Raw genomic sequence first — 25,340 nt, forward strand, 5'->3', positions numbered from 1 at the left:
TCACGCTGTCGTTTCAACAGCGTCAACACTTCAGTGAATTTCAGCTCCTTGTCGTCATGCCGTCGACGTCATACCCCCTTCGTCGATCTACTGACGTCCTTCCTTATTCTTCCTTATACCGTAATCACGCTGCCGTCATGCATTTGTGACTGTGCCGCCGTTGTCATGTCATTGTCGTCATAGCGTTGTCTTAACGCAGACGCTATCAGACATTCGTTTCTGTACCGTCGTCGTCATTTTTCTTGGTCATGCCATCGTCTTCACTCCCGTTTCTTTATCCCGATGTCTCCATATTGTCGACACCCGCCGCGGTTGCTTAATAGCTATGGTGTTGGGCTGCTAAGCACGAGGCAGCGGGATCTGTTCCCAGCCACGTGGGCCGAATTTCGATGGGGGCGAAATGCAAAAACATACGTGTACTTAGAGTTAGGTTCACGGTAAAAAACCCCAAGGGGTCCCAATTTCTTGAGTCTCCCACTAAAGTCTGCCTCTGAATCAGATCGGGGTTTAGGCCCGTAAAACCCCAGAATTTAATTTTAATTTTTGTATACCATCGTCGTCACGCCCTCTTCGTAATAGAATCTTCGTCGCCTAGTTGTTCTTATGTGGTCGTCGTCACTTTGCCGTCATAAGCGAGCGTCTTAACAAGTGAGACGATGTGAGAGTATGGGGTTTATAGCCGAAGGAAACGAAGTCTCAGAATTACCACTACACGGGGTAAATAAAAAGTGAGGACAGGAATACGGCATTTCAATACATTGCGCGATTGCTATTCGCAATGCCGTCGACAGTCATTGCGACTTGAGTTCTGCTGTACTTTATCAGCATGCAGACGTGTACTCCATATCAATCTTTTTGCTAAGCACTGTCTTGCTAGCACTCAACTTACGCACGCGCGTGGAGTTTAACCGTGGATTTGTTTAGTACCACATATGGCACAGCAGTTACCTCGGTCGTTCAAAATAAACCACTACCATGTATGGGCACTAGCAAGGAGGGGCGGGCACTAACAGGCGCCCTTATTTGCTACTCTTACGTTTAACCCTCTTGTAGGGCAGCCAAGGAGGCCCAATAGGGATCGGCGTGATTGGACGTCAAATACGATTCAGTTACGCTAAAAATAGGTTATTAATCACCATAACAACTAAACAGAATAGAGATCTATCGTCAGCACATATATATCGGGTCATTTGAACAACCACGTACGTCATCGTTGTATTCTATAGCGTCGGCAGTTCGCTGACCCTTGCCTTTAGAGCGATGCTGTATATGCCTAGGCGAAACACTCGTGGTCCTACCACAGAAACCAAACTGCGGGCTATGAGCCATTGTTTAGCGGGGTACGAGCCATTGCATTTTTCTTACCTGACGGACGGACAAATTCACCATTGAGTAGGCATAAAAGTCTACGTATTATTGCAGGGAGATGTCAGAGCGGGGGACGGGGTTAAGACAATATCGTGATGACATAATAAAAAAACACTTCTACAGCGAAGCTGTAAATGCCTAGGCGAAACACTCGTGGTCCGACCACAGAAACATCTGCGGCGGAAGATGCGGCGCTCCATTGATTTCGCTGATAGTGGCGTCGTTTCTCCCTCGCAGCACAGCACGCGCGCAGCAGTCCCTCTCCGACTTCCAATAGGTTCAGAAATGTGTTAAAAATAATTGACTTCGTTAACAGAAACCTGCCTGACAAATATGACATCGATCCGTACACTTCTTGTGTGTTTTCACTGTTCCGCCGTCGGCCATTTTTGGTACCATCTTTCGGTCACGCAGCCGCCGACAACGTCAGATTTTCGCCTAATGGGGCATATAAGGCTTTCGCGTTAAAAACACGTAAATGTGCTTTATGGTCATACGAGACCAGTGCCATCGCCAAATCAAGCCCGTATTGATACAAATCTTGCACGGCCTATCATATACATTTTCAAATGGGACTTCATGCTAGACGAAGGTTTATTTTGTGAGCCCTAGAATTTCTGCTGCCAAGGGACGCATCTTGGCCTTTTGCGCCTTTCCGATGGCGGTCCTCGGAACCTTGGGGTCGAAGATGAAGTACCGTGGCATCTTGAAACGAGTGAGCTGCGAAAACCAAAGAGAGTGTCTCAATAAACATATCACCGCAGTCTCTCAGTCATCTCAGTCATGTAAAATGAAATAAACGTCAAAAAGAGCAAAACGAAAACACGAGAACAGAATGAGCTGCGTTTCCCATGATCCAGTGTGGATAGAAAAAACAGCATCAGGTGAAAAAAGAATTGGGCGCTTCATCGAGAAGGCACCAGAAACCATTATCCCCAAGCGGTACATTTTAAATATGTTCTGTTGGCGATTCACTAAGGTCACATTGGACAAGCAGGTGGAATTATGAAACAGGAAAAGAAAAATACAGTAACACAAACACCTGATATAAAAATTCTGGAGTTTTACGCGCCAAAACCACAATCTACTTATAACGAACGTCTCAGTGGACGACTCCGGAATAATTTCGACCACATTGGGTTCTTATACCTTGCACCCAATGCACGGTAAACGGGCGTTACCGCATTTCGACCTCATCGAGATGCGCCCGCTGCGGAAGGGATACGATCCCGCTACCTCGTGCTCAGCAGCGCTACGGCAAAGCCCCTAAGCAACCGGGGCACGTTGAAACACATGATGTATGCGCTGGAATCGAGTTTGCAAGTACATATAAGTAGTCCAGAAATATTTAGCAAGGGTACTTTTTAACGTGCTCTTTGTAAGTAAAGCTTTATATGTTACTTTACCACGTCATCATTGCAACTAGAAATACGATGGAGATATCAAAAACGATAAACTCGGTGTCTCAACAACCTTGCACCAAGGTTTAAACATGCGAAAGCTACGCAGCTGGACGGAACCAAGGTAATGTTGCTTGCCGCCGCTAGGGGATGCTCAGGTTATTTTTTGCATCCGCCTAAATACATTGGTCTTAATCAATTATTCAACGTCTAAAATATTATAATTAGATTAAAAGTGTCCATGAGAAAATTACAGAGCAACAAGAAAAGCTCCCGATACAGCTTTCTGCTGCTCAATACGAGCTACATAAAAGTGTTTTTCCCAGCGTGAAAGAAGCCCGCGAATATCTGCAAATTTGCCATGCGACTAGCCGCTCGAGGTACATTGTGCGTATTTGCGGGAGTCTGTCACGCTGGGAAAACACTTTTATGCTGCACGTATTGAGTTACTGAGCAACAGAAAGATATGTTGGAAGTTTTTCATGTTCCTCTACAATTTTCTCATTGACACTCTTCATGTAATTGTAATATTTGAGGAGTTGATTAATTAAGACAAATTCTGTAATTCGGCGGAATGTCAAACATATCCTGAGTATCTGCAATCGATGACCAACAACATTACCCTAATTCTGTCCAGCTACGTGGCATTTGCATATCTTTGGACCTTGGTGCATGATATTTGGTATACCCTGCATAGTATTAGCACAGGTGCGCTTGAACATATATAATTCAGCTAAGTCCGGTAACAGCGACACCTCAATTGAACTAGAGATTTCGAAATGAGCAACTAGCTATAAGGACAAGTGTAAAGAACGTTTTAGTACGCGTGCTCTAATGAAGCAAGATGAAAACAACGAAGACGCGATTACGCATTTAGATCTGTGCATTGCAAGGCACGCTTGAAATATTCTGCAGGCTGTGTGTCCTTAATGGCGACAGAAGTTTCACATGACAGCACACTCTGAGTAGCATTCTTAAATTAGCAAAGCACATAAAAACTTACCAAGAGATCATCACACGCACATATGTCAGCGTTCACTGATGGCTTCAACATATGACATAAATATTTCTTACTAATGTAACGTGAAATATTTATTCAACAGCATGCAGCACATTCCAAGTGCACTTCTGTCTTGAAATTTTCATTTTACTCAAGAACTACGACGTGAGGTTCACCTAGTGTGAATACCGAGTTGGAAATGCTTGACCAAAGTCGTTTACCTTTCCTTCGCAGTGCTCTCTCAATTCTTCTTCTGAGACATTCGCGTTCTCCTTGAGCACTATCCACGCACAGAGCTCTTCCCCCGTCCGCTCGTCTGGCACACCGATCACCTGTCATCAAAATATTCACAGGCTCATAAAGTGTAAGCTTTCGAATGAGCTGTTTACATTCGGCACCGTGAATTCCTCTAAAAGCATTAAAAAAGAAGGCTACGTCTTTTACGCTAGCTTATTGGTATATTGTTGTTACGACTCACCACATACTCAGCAACGACACGTCATCGTTATTTGCCTTAATATTCTTCCCACAATACCATAAATCCATAGTGCGGGCCATTCCGTATCGCTAACTACAGAACGCAAATGTAACGCTGTAGAGCTGTAGTTTAGAATGATTGTTAAATAATCATACTGCTAACGAAATTGATATTTTGCCTTGTTCTGCTTATTAGAGTTGTACCTCTTCATTTCGTATGTGAGTTCTGTGCCACTGCATAAATTTGTGCTGTGAATTGAGAAGATGCGTCCATGAATCCTTCTTTTTACGTATCTTGTTTTCATTTTACCTCCTCTTTCATGTATATGGTTTACTGTAGTGCTTGAACTGTACTGTTTGCAAAGCGTTAAATCGCTTCTGGAACTCTTTTTAATTTACGACTTTTGGGATTACAGAAGCTATAATGAGGATGTTTATTCCAAATTTTCTCCAGGAAACACTCTATTTGGTTTTGCACAAATAAACCTGCAATATCACACCTGCCAGGCAAACTATACCTATGATCTGTGCGGTTGTGTGTTGTGGGCTCAGGATCATAACCACCGAGTCATACAGCAATCTGAAGCTCCCATCGACGCACCCAAGGGAGCCAAACTAATAGCAACACTTTTACTCGACCGTGTCCAGGCACCGAGTGCTACGGCAGGAGGGTTTAGCTCCCCAGGCACGCCCGGCCGTGTGCTGCGAGCGCGTGCCTCAGACCAACGTGAGGGAATGCGGTCTTCAACCTGATTTAGCACTCCGCAGAAGCAGGCCCTTTCGGCACCCTTGGTAGTTTCCGTTCAATGGTGGCTAAAAATATCCCCAAGAAGTCTTGTCGTCGTGTCCTATACATCAGAACTGGACAGCTATAACCCTTGCGTCATGTTCCATTGGTTATCATGTATCCTCCAGCTCAACTACCAGGTAGCTACAAATAACAACGGTTACGTAATGCCAGATTTCTAGAATAAGGGTAATTCGTCAGAGTTACGTCTGCTTAACAGCGTTCTTTCAAACGCTGGCTGTCCCAGCCAAGGGAAGGCAAGGGTAGGCGGGATAACCGATGGCATACAGGAATCAAAGTTTTAATATGTGCCATGACCTCTGAGATTGTGCTATGGCGTCGCGATCGCAATGGAGGTTAGTATGACTACGAGGACACGTGACCAGCGTTTGCGCCGTTTTTCATAGGACTGTACACTGCTGCGATAGTTAGTGGAAACAACCAGGCAACACAACACCGAAGTGCTAGAAAATGCTGACCGTGTTTAGTTACAACATGAAGTGTTATCGAAAAAGGAAATACAAAAATTGGAATGAGCTTTGCGCTAGTGAAAGGCGCTGGAAGTAAATCTGCTTTATGATAGTTTAATATGAGTATATAATCAATAAAATAAGAACAAAATCAGCGAAAGGAAATGAAAAAATGAAATCCGTGCAAATTTCAGGCACTGTTTCAGCGATATCTACAAAGCGTTGCTTGATTGCAACAACGCTTCACGCTAATGCGAATGTGTTTCATAAAATAATGAGAAAATAGATATTAACAATGTAATCTTCCGCAAGCGGTAGCCTATACCCCTGTCACACGGGCAAACTAAAGTGCACTTTGAGCAAGTGCACGTCAGCGCGCTGAATGCCATTTTGGCTTCGCGCTATTACACAAGTAAGAGAAGTGATTTTTTTTTTCAGTTTGGTGGCGATCGCGATTGGAATTCACAATTCAAAGCGTGTATTTCTTAACTTAAAAATGCGAGCCCAAAAACAGTTTCTTATTGTTAGAGACATCATCTACGATCAACTTAAGTGCAAGTGAAGTAATTGCAACCTCAATAACAAGATTAATCATCACGAGCCAAGACAAGAAAACAACACTGGACCAGCGCCAGTACAAACGACGCGTTCAGCCAAACAACTGCCCGGCCATTATCCAACATGCTGTAAACAGCGCGAGAGCGAGAGTAGTTTTTGCTGTTCTGGTCTCTTTTTTTCAACGTGGCAAATTTTATTACCTTGTAACGTTAGCAAATTACTCCTGACTCTGGTTTCTACATTACTTTGCTTATTCTTTACTTGCTAACCAGGCATTCTTGCTAACCAAGCAGTCACTTCGCCGCCGCGAAGTGTGTTCAGCGAACACGCTCGCGACGAGTGCGCTGTGCAGCTAGTGTCGCTAAGCGTTCCCGCCTGGCAGCCGGCGAATGACATTAACGGAGAAGTGCATTCGTTCAAAGTGCACTTTCGTTTGCCCGTGTGACAGCGGTATTACTCTAGCCTATTTCATGTAAGAGAAAAAAAGCTTGTTGAATAGTAAGAGCCCTCCGGGGGGGGGGGGAATTTGAAATAAAATCATCATATACGGAATCCGTTACAAAGTGTTTCGTCCTACCAGCATCAGGCTTAGGCTTACCAGTGCAGCATCGAACTAAAAAATTGCGGCAAAATCGATCTCACGTTGATGGTCATGCGATTAGCATTTGATCAATGTAGGGAAAACCGCATTCTTTAAGTCACGTTTATTTAACCTCTGTAATGGTCATTCGGACGCTCGCCTTGTTTTGTCTACACAGTGACACACTCCCATATTGCCATATTTCACTTTGCTATAGCGATCGCTTGTCAAGGTCACCAATGAGTTCGCAGGCATGACGATGACAGCGAAACGTTGACAGAGTGACGACGATGGAACGACAAAGAAGGAATAACGTTGATGGAATTGCAAAGGTGGTACGAAGATTATGCCTTGACTAAAGTGACATGATTCGTAAATGATGACGACGTTATACCGACGATAACATGACGATGACGACGTGAGAATGATTGTACGATGACGAGTAATGAAGACGACAGTGTGACGACGGTGGTTTGACAACAACAGGGTATCGAAGCTGGAATGACGACGATGGCACGACCACAATGGCATGGCGACGAATGTATCTCAACGGATGCATGACAGCTACTGCCTGACGACAAAATGACGACGATGATATGACAACAGCGGCGTAATCACGATTGAACGAGGACAGAACGATTGCGATAGAATGACGAGGAAGGCATGAAGCCGACGGATTGAAAAAGGGGAAATGACGACCACGAAATAAAGTTAACGAGGTCATGACGATGGTAAAACGACAGCGTGACCAAGACGACATGGCGACAACGGTATGACTACGACTACATGAGATCGACTTGGCAGCGTGGACAGCGGCGTGAGCGCATTGTCAAAGTTCTGCTTTTCTTCAGGCGTGTACGGTGCGGAACCGGCGGTTCCAGCAATCAACGACTCTGGTGCCCAGCTGCTTTCGATAAGACTGCGCTCCCTGGAACGCATCAGCCCTTCAACTAAACCACGTGGCCTCTTTCCTGGTGCTTGCACGGGATAAAAGGGCGCTCGGACGGCTACGCCGGTCACTTGGCAGCGTGGAAAGCGGCGTGAGCGCATTGTCAAACTTCTGCGTTTCTTCAGGTTGAAATGGTTTTATTATTCTTTTCCATTTTAATTGTATAACCTTGCTGTCCGTGCTGCCAAGTAGCTGTCGGTAGTTATCATACGTATTTTCTTTTTTCATTGTCAAAGACTTGTGTTGACAATGGCTACTGATATTGTGGACTTGAAAAGAGAACTCCGTAGGGAACTCCGGGAAATAAAAGGCAGTTTTGACTTCATAAACAAAGCCTTTGAGGATCTAAAAACCGAATGTAAAGCCCTAAAGACTGAGAACGAGACCCTCAAGGCAACGCAAGCGGTGCTTGTGCAGGAGGTTGAGGCACTGAAAAAGCAAGTGACAGCGCAAGAACAGTATTCCCGGAACAAAAAACATTGAAGTGAAAGGAGTGCCGCATAACAAAACAGAGAATCTCGAAAAGCTACTAAATCAGGTTGAAAGTGCACTCGGTGAGCCCATCACGAAGGAGGATGTCGAGATTGGTCACCGCGTTTCTGTGCGCAACACTGATGCAGATCCAAACATAGTGGTTGTCTTCAACCACCGATCAAAACGAGATGCGGTGCTTGAGAAGGCCAGCAAGACTAAGCTAACGACAAAAAACATTGGATTTACCGTAGACAGACCAGTGTACGTCAACAAACACCGTTGTCCTCAGCTAAAGAAACTGCTTGTAATGACCATCGCTAAGAAAAAGGAAGCAAACTGGCGTTTCGCATGGTCTAAAGGAGGCAAGGTTTTCGCGCGCAAAACAGAGAAGTCGCGTATAGTGCGAATTGCGTGTGAAGGGGATCTGCAAAAAATTGGTAACTAAAGACAGCTAGGAAAGCGCATTCGGCCCATTCTTATCTTTTTTATGGTAACACCCAGCGACGTTGTTACCCCTAAATGCAGTGATTGTATTACCTTTCTACACGGCAATGCGCAATCTGCGCGTGCTAAGCATGACCAGCTCACTACACTTTTCAATAAATTTTCTTTCCATTTTCAAGTCATGATTAGTGAGACATGGTATGCGTCTGAAAACGAAGTACTGTGCTTGCCTGGTTACAACACCTTCTTTGTGAACAGACCTTGTCGACGTGGTGGCGGCGTGTTGCAGCTTGTGTCAGAGCGCTTATCATGCAGTTTGCTCGACGAATTTTCCATAGCTACCTAAGATTATGAAGTTCTAGCACTGCAGTGTGGAAAATACGTGTTTGTCGTTGTATACCGCCCACCAGATGTAAAAACCACCACTTTTTTTTCTTTTTTGGAAAAATTATTCAGCTTTGTGTCAGTGAATGAACTGCATCTTACTATGGGAGGAGACCTAAACATCAATTTTTTACGCCAGACACCGAAATCTTCTGAATTGCGAAGGATTCTCGAGTCAAATCACTGTACTAATGTTATTACTGAACCTACACGCATCGGCCATCTCTCTGATAGTTTGATAGATGTACTTATAAGACATTCTTCTGAACATTGTACAGATTCAGGTGTGATTGTCACCAGTCTAGGTGACCATTTACCAATTTATATGTTCTGCCGTTTTAATCACTGTTTTAAAGATACATATCACGCTGATACATTTCACGTACAAAAAATCAACGGCACAACATTAGGGGAATTTCGCACGAAAATTGAAAATATAAACTGGAGCTCCGTGCTTGAAGTAACTGATGAAAACAACGCTTACAATACATTTATAAGCATTGTGAAGGAAGCATATACTTGCTGTTTTCCGTTTAACAAGTAAGAAGGTCCACTAAAATACGCAAGCCATGGGTTACGAATGAGTGTCTCAAAATGATTCGCGAGAAAAATTCATTATATGCTCAATTCGTGAAAAAAAGAAGGCCATTTATGATCTCGCAGCATTCAAGAAATGCCGCAATGGTGTAACTAAACTTTTGAAAAACACAAAACGTGCATACTTTGAACATTGGTTTAATCAAGCAAATGGTCGAAGCGAGAGTCTGGCGTCAACTTAACAAGCTTTTAAGACCAGATCGTGAAAATGAGCTGGAACTTACTGTGGGTGGCAAATCGTTAAGGGGTGAAGTGCTAGCAAGCAGCTATAATGACTACTTTACTTCTCTAGCCTCAAGCAATTACAACAAAACAGCAGTTATGGTGTGATTGTGAGTTATGGGTGTACTAGCAAATAAACATTCAGCCTTCTTTGAGCCAACGTCTCCGGAAGAGGTTTTCTTTGCTTTCATGTCCCTGAAAAACAGCAAAGCGCGTGATAATGATGGGCTGCAAATAACACCCATTAAATTTGTACTCAATCTTCTGTCACCTGTCCTCACTAATCTATTAAATATTGCTTTATCTACTGGAGTCTTTCCCGAAGCAATGCAACATACTAAAGTTACTGTACTGTATTATTCGGGGAACAAAAACGATTTTTCAAATTACAGACCAGTTTCAGTATTCCCTGTAAGTTCAGAAGGATTAGAAAAAATTATGTGTAAAAGGCTTACATCATTTTGCGAGAAACATTCTATCATATCCAAGCAACAGTTTGGTTTTCGAAAAGGAATGTTGACAGAGCTTGCTTTACTGTCACAAAAAAAATTCATTCTTAACGGTTTTGAAGATAAAAAGTTAACAATAGGAGTTTTTATTGACTATTCTAAAGCGTTCAACCGGATGAACCATTTAATTTTATTTGATAAATTACGACATTATGGGTTTCGCGGCCCTCCATTAGCACTTATACAGTCATAATTAAGACATAGAAAGCAGTGCGCCTCAATTAAATCCCACCAACCAACTCTTCAAAAAATGTTGCAAGGAGTTCCGCAAGGCAGCGTTATTGGGCCAACATTGTTCAAGATTTACATAAATTAAAAAAAAACACACATAAAGCAAAAAAACACACTTCATAATTTATGCCGACGACAGCAGTTTGTTCTTCCAGTCAACTAGTCTGGCTTACCTTTCGAACCTGGCAAACGACACCCTGAGTAGCTTACTTAAATGGAGTAAAACTAACTCGTTGGAAATAAATAGTACGAAAACAAAAGCTATTCTGTTTGCTTCACCACAGAAAAAAATTTATAGAAACATAATGTTAAAGCTTAGTGCGGAGAGGGTAGAGCTTGTAGAAACAGTAAAGACTCTAGGAGTAGTTTTTAATGAGCATTTATTGTGGGATGATCACGTCGCCCAAGTTTCAATGTCTTTGGCCAGGGCTTGTGGCATACTGTGCAAATTCAGGCATGTTTTACCCCAAAAAATTCAACTTTTAATCTACAACAGCCTTCTTGCTCCTCATATAAATTATTGCAATCTCCGTATGGGGAACCATTTCCCAAACAAATCTTCACAGACTACTAGTCCTGCAGAAAAAAGCCGTTCGCAATATTGTGAATGCCTCTTACGATGCTAATACAGCTGCAATATTTCGCTCCCTTAATCTGATTGCCGTAGAACACTCGTACGAAGCAAACCTTGTTTTAAAGTGCGAAAAGTCTTCTATAAAGGAACACATTTTTCTTAGATATATGCAAATTACCTTCCCCACACATGTACCATACAATATGAGGCAAAAGTATGCTTGGCAACTGCCATTTTCAAGAACAAATTATGGCTTTACTAGATTAGAATATCGCGTACCGAAGTTACTAAACGCCTTACAGAGTGTTGATATAACCCTAAATGACATTTCTAAGCGAACATTGACAGCACAACTTTCAAAATACGGTGCATTATCGTAGAACCGGTGATACAAACGGTTGAGCAATTTTGTTAAATGACTTATATAACGGTATTTTGCTTATATTTCTTGAGTATCCATTGTACGAAAGCATGCTTCTGTACTAAATTATACCCTTATAAGTGGCTGTATGAGTTACAATGGCACGTTTCTAAAAAAATGAATTTTGTAATAATGTTTAAAGAACAATGTTTCGAGAAAGTGCTATAAATGTACTTGTCCTTTTTTCTATTGGTGAATATGTGCGCAGTTCTTTTTTTTTCTCTCTCTCTCATTGACAAACTAAGAGGAAGTTTTCTGGTATGAGTGTGTGTGTATATGCATATTATATGTACTCTGAATGTATGTATGAATCTGTGCCTGTTGCCAAGATAAGGGGCAAGGACCTAGTCAAGCTGCTGTTTTGCAGCTTTTTGTTCTTGCCCTAGCGTTCTTTTTCTGCTGTAAAAAAAAGAATGCTGAAATAAAATGAAATGAAATGATCGTTAATGACGCCGGCAAGAAGAAAATAGGACGTTGAGTTAGAATGACGAAAATGGAACGACCACGACCGCATCCCAACGCCGGTATGACAAGGAATTCATGACGGTGACACGACAACGGTATGAGATCAATACACGCACGTACCCAGGGGGGGGGGGGGCCCGGGCCCCCCCGGGCCCCCCCCCCCCGAAATCAAGTGGCATACCCCCCCTCCCCACCCACGCCACCACTCCTCACACATTCCTAAAGCGCCGCCAGATCAATGTTGAGACTTCGCAGCTGTTCATCGGTCAGCATTATGCTGCCTTTTTCACTCCTTTTAGATGGCGGTAGTGCATCTCTTGTAACGTGAAGGACATTTTTCTCGTAGATTCCGCACCCGCGCGATTAACTCGAGATACGTTCAGTTGTCGCCATCTATTCAACCGTCACGCGCATAGCTGTTGCTTTTGTTAGTTCAACCTTCTTTGTTTAGGCTGATCCTGGGACCAGGAGAGGGATGCGGCTGTTACTCAGCTGGTCTGTACTCTCATGGAACGAGTTGCGGCCGGAGAAAACGCCAATTGCGTTTAACTTTTCCCTTTGCTTCATTGTTTCCTTGAGTTACGGCTCGCCGCGACGCTGGCAGATGCCTGGAACCATATACACGTGATATGAGTTAGATAAGGTGGGAAATAAAATAATGTGAAAGAGCGTCCATCATGAAACCCTGCAATAACCCTTAAACCCATAAGCATGATGACTGTCGCCCGTTACCTCGTCTGTTTTTCCCTAACTGTATAGCACTTTTCTTTCAAAATTGGCAACTGGAAACAAAAATAGCAAGGAGTTGAGAAATTAAGTGATCTACTAAGGGAGAGAGCCAAGGCAACAACCAAACTGCAAGCAAAAGCGAATAATAAAAAAGTTAACCGTTGTTTATGAGAATATTTATGGATTAACATCTTTTTATTTAAAAAGGAAGTAGAGAAAACGCCGCCGGAAGTGGAGAACAATTACTTGTTTTGAATGACGCTTCTACAGCTATCGGTCGAACCGCCTCACATAGCCACTTCTCTGCTGTGCTTATGTGGGTGTTTTTCTAACCTTTTGCAGTGAGCGCAGTACATCTAGAATCGCAGAGTCCTGCGCTCTACGCGGTTGTATGGGACTGGCGGCCGCACAGCGTTACGCAATTCGCGGAACTGTCAAAACTGATCAACAAGGCGAAAATAACTGATATTCGAAACTATAACATGAGAAAGACTGAAGAAGCCGTAAAAAATGAACGCAGCCTGAAATCAGTAAAAAAGAAACCTGGCATAGGACAAACCATGACGTATGCACTAAAAGATAAGAAGGATATAATATCATCAGCAATCTCGAAGATATAGTAAAAGCAGCGGAAAAATTCTAAGCTGACCTGTATACAATACCCAGAGGAGTCACGATAGTTCACTTAGAAACAGTAATGAACAGTATACAGAAACCCTCCTATAACTAGCGACGAGGTCAGAAGGGCCCTGCAAGACATGAAACGATGAAGAGCGGGAGGATAACGTGGAATAACAGTCGATTTAATCAAAGATGGAGGAGACATAATGCTTGGAAAACTGGCGGCTCTTTATACGAAGTGTCTATCGACTGCAAAGGTCCCAGAAAACTGGAAGAATGCAGACATTATACTGATCCACAAAAAAAGGAGACGTTAAAGAATTGAACAACTATGGGACCATTAGCTTGCTCCCAGTATTATATAAAATATTTACCAAAATAATCTCCAATAGAATAAGGTTAACACTGGATTTTGTCAACCAAGGGAACAGGCTGGCTTCAGGAAGAGATACTTTACAATGGATCACATCCATGACATCAATCAGGTTATCGCGAAATCTGCAGAGTACAATAAGCCTCTCTATGTGGCTTATATAGATTACGAAAAGGCATTTGATTCAGTAGAGATACCAGCAATCGTAGAGGCACTACGTAATCAAGGAGTACAGAACGCTTACGTAAAAAGATTGGAAAATATTGCTACATGCTTGAGGTATTTGTTTGTTTGAACGAGGCGCGTAGGCGCCATCACTCCAGAAAAGAGGAGTAAGAACGAACTGGGCTCGCGCTGTGAATCTAACCGGTCAGCGCTGCAACCGTTGTTGTAAATATAATCTGTAAATAGTTTCTCGTCTTACTGACTCGTCTTTCGCGTTAGAATATCTACAGAGGTTCTACAGCTACCTTAATTCTACACAAGAAAAGCAGGGAGATACCTATAGAGAAAGGGGTCAGACAGGGAGACACAATTTCTCCAAAGCTATTTTCTGCGTGCTTAGAAGAATTCAAGCTATTAAACTGGGAAGGCTTAGGAGTAAAGATCGACGGCAAATATCTCGGCAACCTTCAGTTTGCCGATGACATTGTTCTATTCAACAACAATGCAGACGAGTTACAACCAATGATTGGAGACCTTAACAGAGAGAGTGTAAGAGTGGGGTTGAATATTATTATGCAGAAGATGAAGATAATGATAAATAGCCGGGCAAAGGAACAAGAGATCAGGATGGCCAGTCGGCCACTAGAGACTGTGAAGGAGTACGTTTACCTAGGTCAATTAATCAGAGGGAACCCTGATCATGAGAAGGGCCGTTGCCGAGGATCTCGAAAGATTTTCCTCGGGCGATGGACCCCTGGCAGCCTAGCCCCGGGCACCAACATCAACAACCGTTGGACAAATAAAGTTTATTCCTATCCTATCCTGATCATGAGAAGGAAATTCACAGAAGACTAAAAATAGGTTGGATCGCATACGGCAGACATTGCCAGCTCCTGACTGGAAGCTTAGCATTATTATTGAAAAGTAAGGTGTGCAATCAGTGCATTTTGCCAGTGCAATATGTCCAGTGCCAATGCATTTGCCAGTGCACTTCCCAGTGCATCATGCCAGTGCATATGGGGCAGAGACTTGAGAGCAAGTTAAGGACCACGCAAAGAGCGATCGAACGAAGATTGATAGGCATAACGTTAAGAGAGAAAGAGAGTGGTTTGGATCAGAGAGCGAACGGGTATAGACGATATTCTAATTGACATCAAGAGGAAAAAATGTAGCTGGGCAGGTCATGTAATGCGCCGGTTAGATAACCGTTGGACCATTAGGGTTACAGAATGGGTACCAAGAGAAGGGAAACGCAATCGAGGACGACAAAACACTAGGTGGAGCGATGAAATTAGGAAATTCGCGGGCGCTAGTTGGAAACGGTTGGCGCGCAGGACAGGGGTAATTGGAGATCGCAGGGAGAGGCCTTCGTCCTGCAGTGGACATAAAACATGATGATGATGATGATGGAGGTGGTGCCCCCCCCCCCCCCCGAAAAAAAATCCTGGGTACGTGCCTGGATCAATAGGATGACGACGAGTGTTTGACGAGAAAGGTGTGCTGACGACTGCATCACGAAACCTGTATAACCAGGATGGCGTGACGACGACGATATGACGAGAGCCAGATGATGAACTTGAAATGACCACGACGGGAGGCACACAATGGTATCACGAAGGTGGTGTGATAACGAGTGCACGACGAAGATGGCGAGAGAACGACGGCGTGACGAGAGTTGGATGATAAAGCTTGCACGACGATGCTGCAATAACGACGAAGGCATCAGGACCACGAGCCCATACCTAGTGGCTCAACTTATAGCACAACAAGGGCATAGAAGGCGTGACGACGACGGCATGACAAGTCAGATTACAGAGCTGGAATGACGACGATGGAATGATCACGGTAGCACGACGTCCGCAAGCACATATCTAGCGTTCCAAGCTGGTAGAGAACTTGGGCTACTGTGTCTGCGTAGGAGGATAGATAGATAGATAGATAGATAGATAGATAGATAGATAGATAGATAGATAGATAGATAGATAGATAGATAGATAGATAGATAGATAGATAGATAGATAGATAGATAGGCTCAAAACAGCTGATGTAGGCAAGGATTGCTAACCGCACTAAAATACTTAGTGCCATGAATTAAAATAAAAAAGTTAAATTATGGGGTTTTACGTGCCAAAACCACTTTCTGATTATGAGGCACGCCATAGTGGAGGACTCCGGAAATTTCGACCACCTGGGGTTCTTTAACGTGCACCTAAATCTAAGTACACGGGTGTTTTCGCATTTCGCCCCCATCGAAATGCGGCCGCAGTGGCCGGGATTCGATACCGCGACCTTGTGCTCAGCAGCCTAACACCATAGCCACTGAGCAACCACGGCGGGTACGAATTAAAATAGTCCTGAAGGGAAAGCAGTGTGATCAATTCAACATAAACGTTATATTCTTAAGGGTATTAGTAAGGCCGCCGACTCTCTCGCTCTTCCTGATGTTCACCATCTGCGCATGACTTTCGAGGATTTCGACATTCGCGTCATCATTGCATGACAGAAAGGCTAAGATTTGAACTGGGGCTCAATAACGTAAAGGTATTCCCAATGAATTCTATTACATTCCTGCAATCAGCCCTCCACGATTGGCCAAACATTTTTTAGGGAATTCCCCACTTCACTTTCTGTCACGCAAGGTCACGAAAACCGCGAAAGCTCCCCATCCGAAACGACGTGTGCATACGGCTTATGCATGATTAGGCAGAATAAAAGAAAAAAATTATTATTGCTGATTATACACAACTTTGTGATCAGGCCACCCTATTGGTCAAGGATTCTCGAGTGGCGCTCATTCCTCCTGTCTGTGAGGCCACGTCACAAAACTACGAATACTCATCATGTTAGCGCGAAATGTACTATCGCGCTTAGTATGAGCTACAACGCGCGACCGCTTTTGAATGAATGAATGAATGAATGAATGAATGAATGAATGAATGAATGAATGAATGAATGAATCGACTTTATTTCTCTTCCGAGAGAAGGAAGACTGGGACTAAAGGCACGAAGGCCTGACAGAGGTCTCCACAGTTACAACAGTGGTTATATTCAGTAGAAATGATTACATATAAAACGTACATACATTTCGCACAAGAGAACATAATTTCAGTAAGAAAAAATGATTACACTATTTGTTCATTGGAATGAGGAAGCCGCATAAACATTAGCACAAATGCTGTCTATATGCAGCCTTTGTTAGGACATACAAACATACATGCAGACATACTGACGCAATAAAAAGAAAATATCAATAATTTGTGAAAGCAAATGTCATCTGCGAGTAATACGGAACTAAGCTCTTTTTTTTTTGAGGGAGCTTGTTGAAGCGCTATAATTTAGCAGTTATCCTACCTCGTTTAATATTTCTATCGACTTGTATATGAATGCTTGCTTTCCATAAATTGTTCTTGCTTTCGGTAAGTGTCTGGTATTCCGGAGTAGTGATTCATGAGATATTTCATCATTGTCTATTGTGGTGAATAATTTTCGTTTATGTATGGTGACCAGAAGGTTCTTATAATATATTCTGTCTGCTCGAAGAAGGAGTAGTGTTGAAATAATGCAACTGTTTCAAGGTCCATAAAACGACCATGGTAATTGCAGTAAATACGAAGAATTCGTTTCTGTGAAAGAACAAACTTGTTGTATGTTTTTGAAGTTATTCCCCAAACCAGTACCCCACAGCAGAGTTTAGAGCGAAGGGTGGCATCATATAACTGTGGTTTGAGCCAAACCGAAATCAGCTGGGTTATCCTGTTAATGATGATACCGACAGATTTAGAAAGGTCATTCCATAGCATCCTTATATGTGAACCCTAAGGTAAATGTTCATCAAACCAAACGCCCAGGAATTTTTGTTCTTGGACATGGTTAATTGCCGTACCATTGAAATAAATGTTAATGTCATTGGGTATGTTCTTGTTACGAGCCCTGAATAAAATGTATGTTGTTTTTGCAGTATTTATTTCAAGAATATTTTCTCTGAGCAAATTGACAAGCGATTCCGATATGCGTTAATGCTGACAGAAAGCTCAGAAGTGTCAGTGGACGTAAAAAAAACACGTTGATATCATCAGCATACATTGCCAAGTCAGCTGAGTCGGGTATTCGTACAATATTGCTACGGAACAGTGATGAAGTGATGATGATGAAGAGGCGAGCAGTGAGAAGACGACGACGACGATTGGAGGCTAGCGCGGGCTGTTGCCTCTCGGCCAAGTGTGGTGTATTCCCTTGTAAATATACTTGTATATATCTTTTCGTCTGCGTCTTCCTACGTAACATATCTGATGGAGGTGGACGTTCCCTGTACCTCGTCACGGAGCTTCGCAGTAGACGGTACGTCGAGCCTTGCTTCATGGCTCCCGGCGACGACAACTCGACTCAGCCGCCTCCGACACCTGCTGCCACTTCGACGACCTACATCATTCTCCCCGCTCCCCGTGATCCTGGCGTATTCTCGGGCAAAGATGGGGAAGACGTCAACGACTAGATCAGTCTGTACGAACACGTCAGCCGCAATAACCGGTGGGACCTTACTATCATGCTTGCAAACGTAGTCTTTTACCTTGGTGGCACACCGCGAGTCTGATTTCGGGCGCACGAAGACGAGCTCACCAGTTGGGATTCGCTTAAGGAAAAGCTCCGAGACTTGTACGGCAACCCATACAGTCACCAACTTGCCGCGCAGAAGGCGTTATCCGGCCGCGTGCAGACGTCAACGGAGCCCTACGTCACGTACATTCAGGACGTCTTGGCTCTGTGCCGCAAAGTTGACGCACACATGACTGAGTCCGACAAGGTCTCCCATATTCTGGAAGGCATAGCCGATGACGCTTTCAACTCGCTTGTTTTCAACAACGTGGTGACGGTGGATGAAGTTATAGAAGAGTGTCACCGCTCGGAACTCGCTAAAAGCCGACGCATTGACCAGCACTTTGCCTGTCTGCCCAACACCCCAGCGACACCTTCCTGTGCCGACGCTCCTCGTCCCACCAGCACTGGCGATGTTACCCGGATCTTGCGGCGTGAGATCGAAGCCGCCTATCCGGCTGCCTTTGACTCCAGCCCCTCCAACGCACCTGCAGTCACGGTTTCCCTGATCCAGGCAGTTGTCCGCCAGGCATTCGCAAACATGGGCCTTCACACCATATGCTCGGCCGATCGCCCCAATAACCACCCAGCTTCATCGATTCCGCCCCGTCCCGCATCTTATTACCCCCCCACGTTTCCGCAACTCATCTGAATGCCGCACTGCTAACAACCAATTTGCATTTACTGCCATCGAATCGGGCACATTTCTCGGCACTTTCGCAGTCGTTGGAGTTCCCCGACCCGACTACTCTCGCCCCTCAGGTGGCCCTTCTCGTCCCTATCTCGCACGCTCTGATAATGCCGCCACTGATTCTCCTGCGCCGAACCGCCCCTATTCTCGTTCGCTTTCGCCCCAAGGACGACAATCTCGCTCTCCCCAGCCCTGTCGCTTCTTTTCGCCGACTCCCTTCGGACGCCGCTCCCAGCCCGAAAACTAGACGATGCAGCGCCTCCAAATGACGCTGCATTGCTACCAACGCCCCCAAAACCTCTACTGACGTTGCCCACTAATCTGAACCTTCTTGACGTGCAAGTTGACGGTTTTTTTTCTGTGTCTGGTGATATGGGAAGCGGCTTTCTCCTCGTTTCCCACCGACCGCCTTTTCTTCCCGGGACTTTGTTGCCGCTCCCCGCGCCTCTACAGCTCTGAAGCAGTTCCAACGCGGCTGCCCCTGCCGGGGCCATAGCTGCATTCGCGTGTTTTCTGCACCATGAACCAAGAGCGCCAAGCGACCAGCTCTTCTGAGGCCCATGTTCTAAACGGGCGTGCAAAGCGCCTTCGGCCAATTCACCGCTGTTTCGATGGAGCATTTATCTACTGCAACGCCTTTTTCCAACGAGCAGAAGACGCAATCGGTGACGGAGAACGCCGCCGCGCGTTCCTCAACAAAAACGAAGACTCCCGAGGTGGATAACGCGGGCGTGGCCGCCGATCCCATCGTCGCCAATTTTCCCTCCCAAAAGCGAGAGGTGGACACTCCGACCGGGGAAAGGATGGAGGAAGATGCTGCCCCGAACATTTACGACTACAAAACTGACGACGACACAGGTGGCTCTTGGAAGACAGTCATACATAAGTGACGCATCCGTCAAACGCGCGCCAAAGCGCAACCCTCTGAGAACATCTTGGGCATTCCGGACGCCTCCCAGCCTACCGTGCGCAAGCGCATTCCAAATCAGAACCTCCCTCAACTTCTTTTGCACGATGAAAAGATAATTCTGCGGCCTCACGGAGGACTTTGCCTCGATAAGTGGACGCGCCCAGAACTCGCCAGTGCTCTATGGAGTGCAGCCGTCTTGACCACCGAGGATCGTCAGGACATCATATTCCGACTGCGACCTCAGCAGAACTTGGCAATCATCAGCACACCCCCGTCACACGTAGCCGACGCATTGTAGAAGGTGAGGGAGCTGAACCTTGGTCAGGGGTCTATCCCATCAGGACATATTTTGCGGCCCTAGACAACTGATGCAAGGGAATTGTTCCTGGCCTTTTGCCCGGTACACCGTCTGAGAAGCTAGTGAATGAGATTGTGGCTCCTGATACTCAAATACTTCAAGCACGAATGGTGGGTCAAACCAACAATGCGTTGGTAACATTTGAAGGACTTAAAGTGCCTCGCTACGTGCGTTTCTATGGTGCAGAACTCCGCTGCTACCCCCATCAACCCCACCAACTGGTTTGCAAGGTATGTCACAAGCTCGGCAATTGAGCTAATTACTGTCCTACGCCGCACGTGGTCATTTGCGCGACGTGCGGGACTGACAACCCCACCCCGTCACATCCGTGCACCCCACACTGCAGATCCTGTGACGGCACCCACCCTACGGCGGATCCAAACTGCCCGCGGCGTGCAAGGCAGACACTGAACAAAGCTTGGGTGCGGAAAGCTCTCGAGCAAGAGCAGCGTGAACTCCAATCCTCCAGCGACCCGACCACTACCACAGATATGGCGGAGACCCGAACGTCGCGCGCCCCGACGAAGGAGACCAGAAAAGTCCGGTCGGAGACCCGTTCGAGGTGCCGTCGCAAGTTAAAGTCTCGGTCCCGATCCCGCGAGGCATAGGTGCGCCTCCCAGAGAAGCGCCCTCCTTCCCCATCTTCCCAACAACCCTACAAGAAGGCACTGCAGACCAACGCCCCAGCCAAGGTGACCATGGACCCTTCAGGGGTGCAGCGGACACCGGAGAAGAAAACAGCAATGGAGGCGCCTCGGGAGGTAGGTTGCGCGGAGGGTCCCCCACAGCTCGCTCCGCCCCGTAATTCTCTCCCTAGCCCTTCCCCTATCACCAATTTGTTACCAAATCCCGATCCTCTAATACAAATAGCCCGCCTACGTCGTGACATAGAGGCGCGCTATGAGCGCCTGCAAAAACAAATGGACGCGCTGGTGACAGACATGAGCATTAGTATGCAGGCGGCTCTGGACAGGATAGAACACCAAATGGAGGCCCTTCATATAGGGATTACGGAGCAAGTGAAGTCATGTATAGAGTGCACTTCCGCACGCATGCATGTTCCTGAGCTTAGCGGTAACAACGAAAGCGCGCTTTCCGACCAAGGCTCTCGGCCGCAACCTTCAAATGTGTGCACCCGGCGCCCGCATACGGATGCACGACCGCCTGCTTCCTCTCGCGATGATGATGGCGCCGCGTAACGCGGAGCAACTGGTGGCGTGGCAGTAGAATTGTAGGGGATTACGCCGAAAACGACGTTCCCTACAGGAGTATATCGCCACATCCACGAACCCTCCCGATGTCATCCTTTTACAGGAAGTCAATTGCACCGATTCTTTATCCGGCTACAGCACGCTCTCGGGTTTCTCTCCTCTTGTGGGAGCCTTAGTGTCGAAACACGTTACATGTCGCATGCATACCACTAACATTCCTCACCAAATATTGGAATAATTACGCAAGGTAAACGCAGCGAGAGTCTGTTTATACTCAATGCATACAGTTCCCCACGTTCACGAACGCACTGTTTTCAGCACCTACTAACAGAATTTGGTAGGTTTGGACGGGTTTGTGTGCTGGCCGGCGAATTTAACGCTCCGCATACTGCATGAGGTTACGTTAAATCGCAGGCTAAAGGGACCCACTTGTGGAAAGCCATCTGTAACATGAGATACACACTTCTCACCGACCCAGAGCACCCCACTCGGATGGGCAACAGCATATCTCGTGACACCTGCCGTGACCTTACTTCGTGAGCAATACTGGCCCAGTCGTAGCGCACAGGCCTTTAGAGGAGCACTGTGGTAGGGGCCACTACATTGTAGCGCCCAGCTTTTCATTACGGAGTGCGCGCAGGCCCGAGCTAAATGTGCGTATAACGGATTGGGCGAAATTCAGAGAACGTCGAGAGGACCCACCTGAACGTTAAGGGTACGAACACTGGCTTGACTTTTTCGCACAAGATCTAGAGGCCACGACGAGCACACTGCGCACCACAACCGAGACACCACCCGCATTTATTTTGTCTTTGGAACGCCCGCAGAGGGTTTACACGACGATGGAAACGACAACGCCTCAACCGCAAACTTAGGAAACGTATAGATCAAGTTACACGGGAATCTCAGGAGTATGCAGAAACCCTTAGGAGGAATAACTGGCGTGGATTTTGCGATCGACTCTCAGGCAGATTGAGCACAGCAAAAACATGGTCGATTCCTCGCTCACTCACAGATCCCACCACAACAAAGGGAAAAAATTTCAACAGCTGCACATCATAATGCACGAGTACAGGGACGATGTCTTGACACTCCTCAGAGAGCTAGAGAAGCATTTCATACCCACAGGCCCGCCGCCGCAGTACCCTGACTATCGTTATGTAGGCGAGGTGAACGAATTTCTCGATGCAGACATCACATCTGACGAGCTGCGGGTGGTCCTACAAGACCTACGCCGCAGCACGGCACCGGGAGCCGACCACATCCGATTCGCCACCTTTGGTAACCTCAGTGACGCGTATATTAATCACCTTAGCCATATCTTCAATGATTGCTGGCGCAAGGGCATGCTTCCCCAAGCGTGGCGACGCGCCGACATCACACTGATCCCCAAACTGGGCTAGCCTGTTAAGGTTGAAAACTTACGACCCATCTCTCTAACATCCTGCATAGGTAAGCTCATGGAGCATGTACTCTTGCGGCGTCTGCAGCCCTTTCTTGAAGAAAAATCATTCTTTTCTAACTCTCAATTCGGATATCGGGCTCATCTGTCTGCCAAAGATGTGCGTTTACAATTGCGGGAGGAAGTCATAGGACCTCCGTCGTCCGCCCAAAGAGAGCACTCATCGCCTTAGGCCTAAAAGGGGCATTCGCTAATGTTGAACATGACTACATCATTCGCAACGCTTCACATTCACACTGTGGAATTCGTATGTACAACTATATCCGCGCATTTTTTCGAGATCGCACAGCCACCGTAGGAATTGGACCGCATCGATCCGGTACGATTCGCCTTGTAGGACGTGGGACACCCCAGGGCTCAGTTCTTTCCGCTACTCTATTCAATATCGCGCTCGCAGGGTTCCCCCGGCTACTCGACCGGATCCCTGATGTCGCCCACGCTATTTATGCGGACGACATTGCTATCTGGTCGACACGGGGTTCCGACGGAGCCATCCAGGACCGACTGCAGCAAGCAGTCGATACAGTTTCCGAGTACGCAAGAAAATGCGGCTTAAGATGCGCTCCGGAAAAGTCGGAGCTCATAATCATTCGGCCCCGGAGCCGTTCCTCTGCTCCCCCTATCACTGTGCACGTGGATGGCACACCGATACCACAGGTTAATCGTGCTCGTATCCTCGGCCTACACGTCCAAGCGTATGGCAGGTCAAACTACACTGCTTCCCTTCTATCCAGACAGATTGAGCAAATTGTGGCCATGATCCGGAGGGTCTCCAACAGGCGCTCGGGCCTTCGAGAAGAGGACCTGCTGCGCTTGATGAAGGCATGCATGAACAGCCGCCTTACATACCATCTCCCATTTCAGTGGTTGACCCAAGCGCAACAACTTCGCATAGACGCAATTATTCGCAAAGCGACGAAGCTGGCCTATGGCCTCCCGAACTATACTTCCACACACCGTCTCCTTAACTTAGGGACACATAACACACTAGGCGAGCTGCTAGAGGCACATTGGGTGAGCCATCGCCAGCGCCTCCTACTCACTCCTACTGGCCGCCATCTTCTCGCACCGCTAGGATACTCTGTCCCACCCCTTGTGTCTGAAACCCGTCCACCGATCTTGTCGTCAGCGATACGCCAAGCACTAAGTATTCATCCATTGCCACGTAATATGCACCCCGAGCATGACAAAGGGCGGCGCAAAGCCCGTGTACGATACATTGCCGCATGCTTGCAAACATCCCGGAAACACATACTTTATACACGGACACATCACGCACTCAAGAGGGCTATACCTCGGTAGTTTTGGATGGCACCGAATCCCTGGTAGACTCTGCTGCAACGCGCTGAACAAATGCTGCTGACGGAGAAATTCTCGGTGATGCTCTTGCAATTCGATACGCCATCCGTGTTCCCGAGGAAGTGTATATATTGACGGACTCGCAACTGGCATGCCGGGCGTTCCTATCAGGACATGGCATCCCGAGAGCGGCGCACCAAATTCTCAAACAGATCCCGCAAAATACACGAACCACACCTCCCCGCATCCACTTAATCTGGACCCCTTGTCGCACCTCACTGCCGGGTGACGAAAGCGCACATGCGGTTGCCCGAGAAATTTCCCTGCGGGCGACTCGGTGTGGTGAGGCGACTAGTTCAGGGTGGGGGCATCCCTTGCTCCGTTACAAAGACATACTCCGTCATTATACACGCATTCGTCGCAACCACGCCGCACCACCGCCCTCCTCCTCGCGGGAGGAAGCAGTTGCATCACGCCAGTTACAAACCGCAACTTTTCTAAATCTTGTCTCTCTCAATAACTTCTACGCACACTGTTATGCAGATCGTTCCCCTGGCTGTTGCAGCTCGCCCACAATCTTCGATGTCACGATTGAGTGCACTGCAAACCTCTTTCCTCCCTTGCCAACTCTCCTTTATCCCCTACGCAACAAAGAGCTGTGGGACGATGTCCTCCGCGACGGACCTCCCGAGGTCCTCCGAGCTGTGATACAACGGGCTCGAAACATCGCCGGAATCATCTTAGGGACCCTGGACTTAGGGTTCCTCACACACTGCTCTCGCCATTCAAATATTATTAATAAAGATGTTTTACTCTCTCTCTCTCTCTGTCTGGTCTTATAGACACTGGGGCGCATTTGTCTGTAATGAGCGCTGACCTCCATCGCAACCAACTAAAGAAAGTCATCACGCCCGCCACGACACCTGTTGCCCGTGTCGCCGATGGCGGAACTGCCCCCGTAGTTGGTATGTGTGCTGCCCGCGTCTCCTTCGCCGATCGCTGCACTATCGTGCTATTT

At 46.4% G+C, this 25,340-nt stretch overlaps 1 protein-coding gene across 1 annotated transcript in view; it reads right to left on the reverse strand.

Annotated features, from left to right (window-relative positions):
- Positions 1-1,930: 1,930 nt before the first annotated feature.
- The window catches only part of LOC142587404 (medium-chain acyl-CoA ligase ACSF2, mitochondrial-like), a 200,813-nt gene continuing 177,403 nt past the window's right edge, over positions 1,931-25,340 (reverse strand). Inside the window, exons 15-16 of the mRNA XM_075698398.1 lie at positions 3,990-4,100; positions 1,931-2,088 (exon numbers count right to left, since the gene is read on the reverse strand). Coding sequence (XP_075554513.1) covers positions 1,963-2,088; positions 3,990-4,100 — 237 coding nt within the window. The 3' untranslated portion in view covers positions 1,931-1,962. The remainder of the gene's footprint in view (positions 2,089-3,989; positions 4,101-25,340) is intronic.

Source organism: Dermacentor variabilis, chromosome 7 (genome assembly GCF_050947875.1).
Source record: "Dermacentor variabilis isolate Ectoservices chromosome 7, ASM5094787v1, whole genome shotgun sequence".
In the NCBI taxonomy this organism is placed as follows: domain Eukaryota; kingdom Metazoa; phylum Arthropoda; class Arachnida; order Ixodida; family Ixodidae; genus Dermacentor; species Dermacentor variabilis.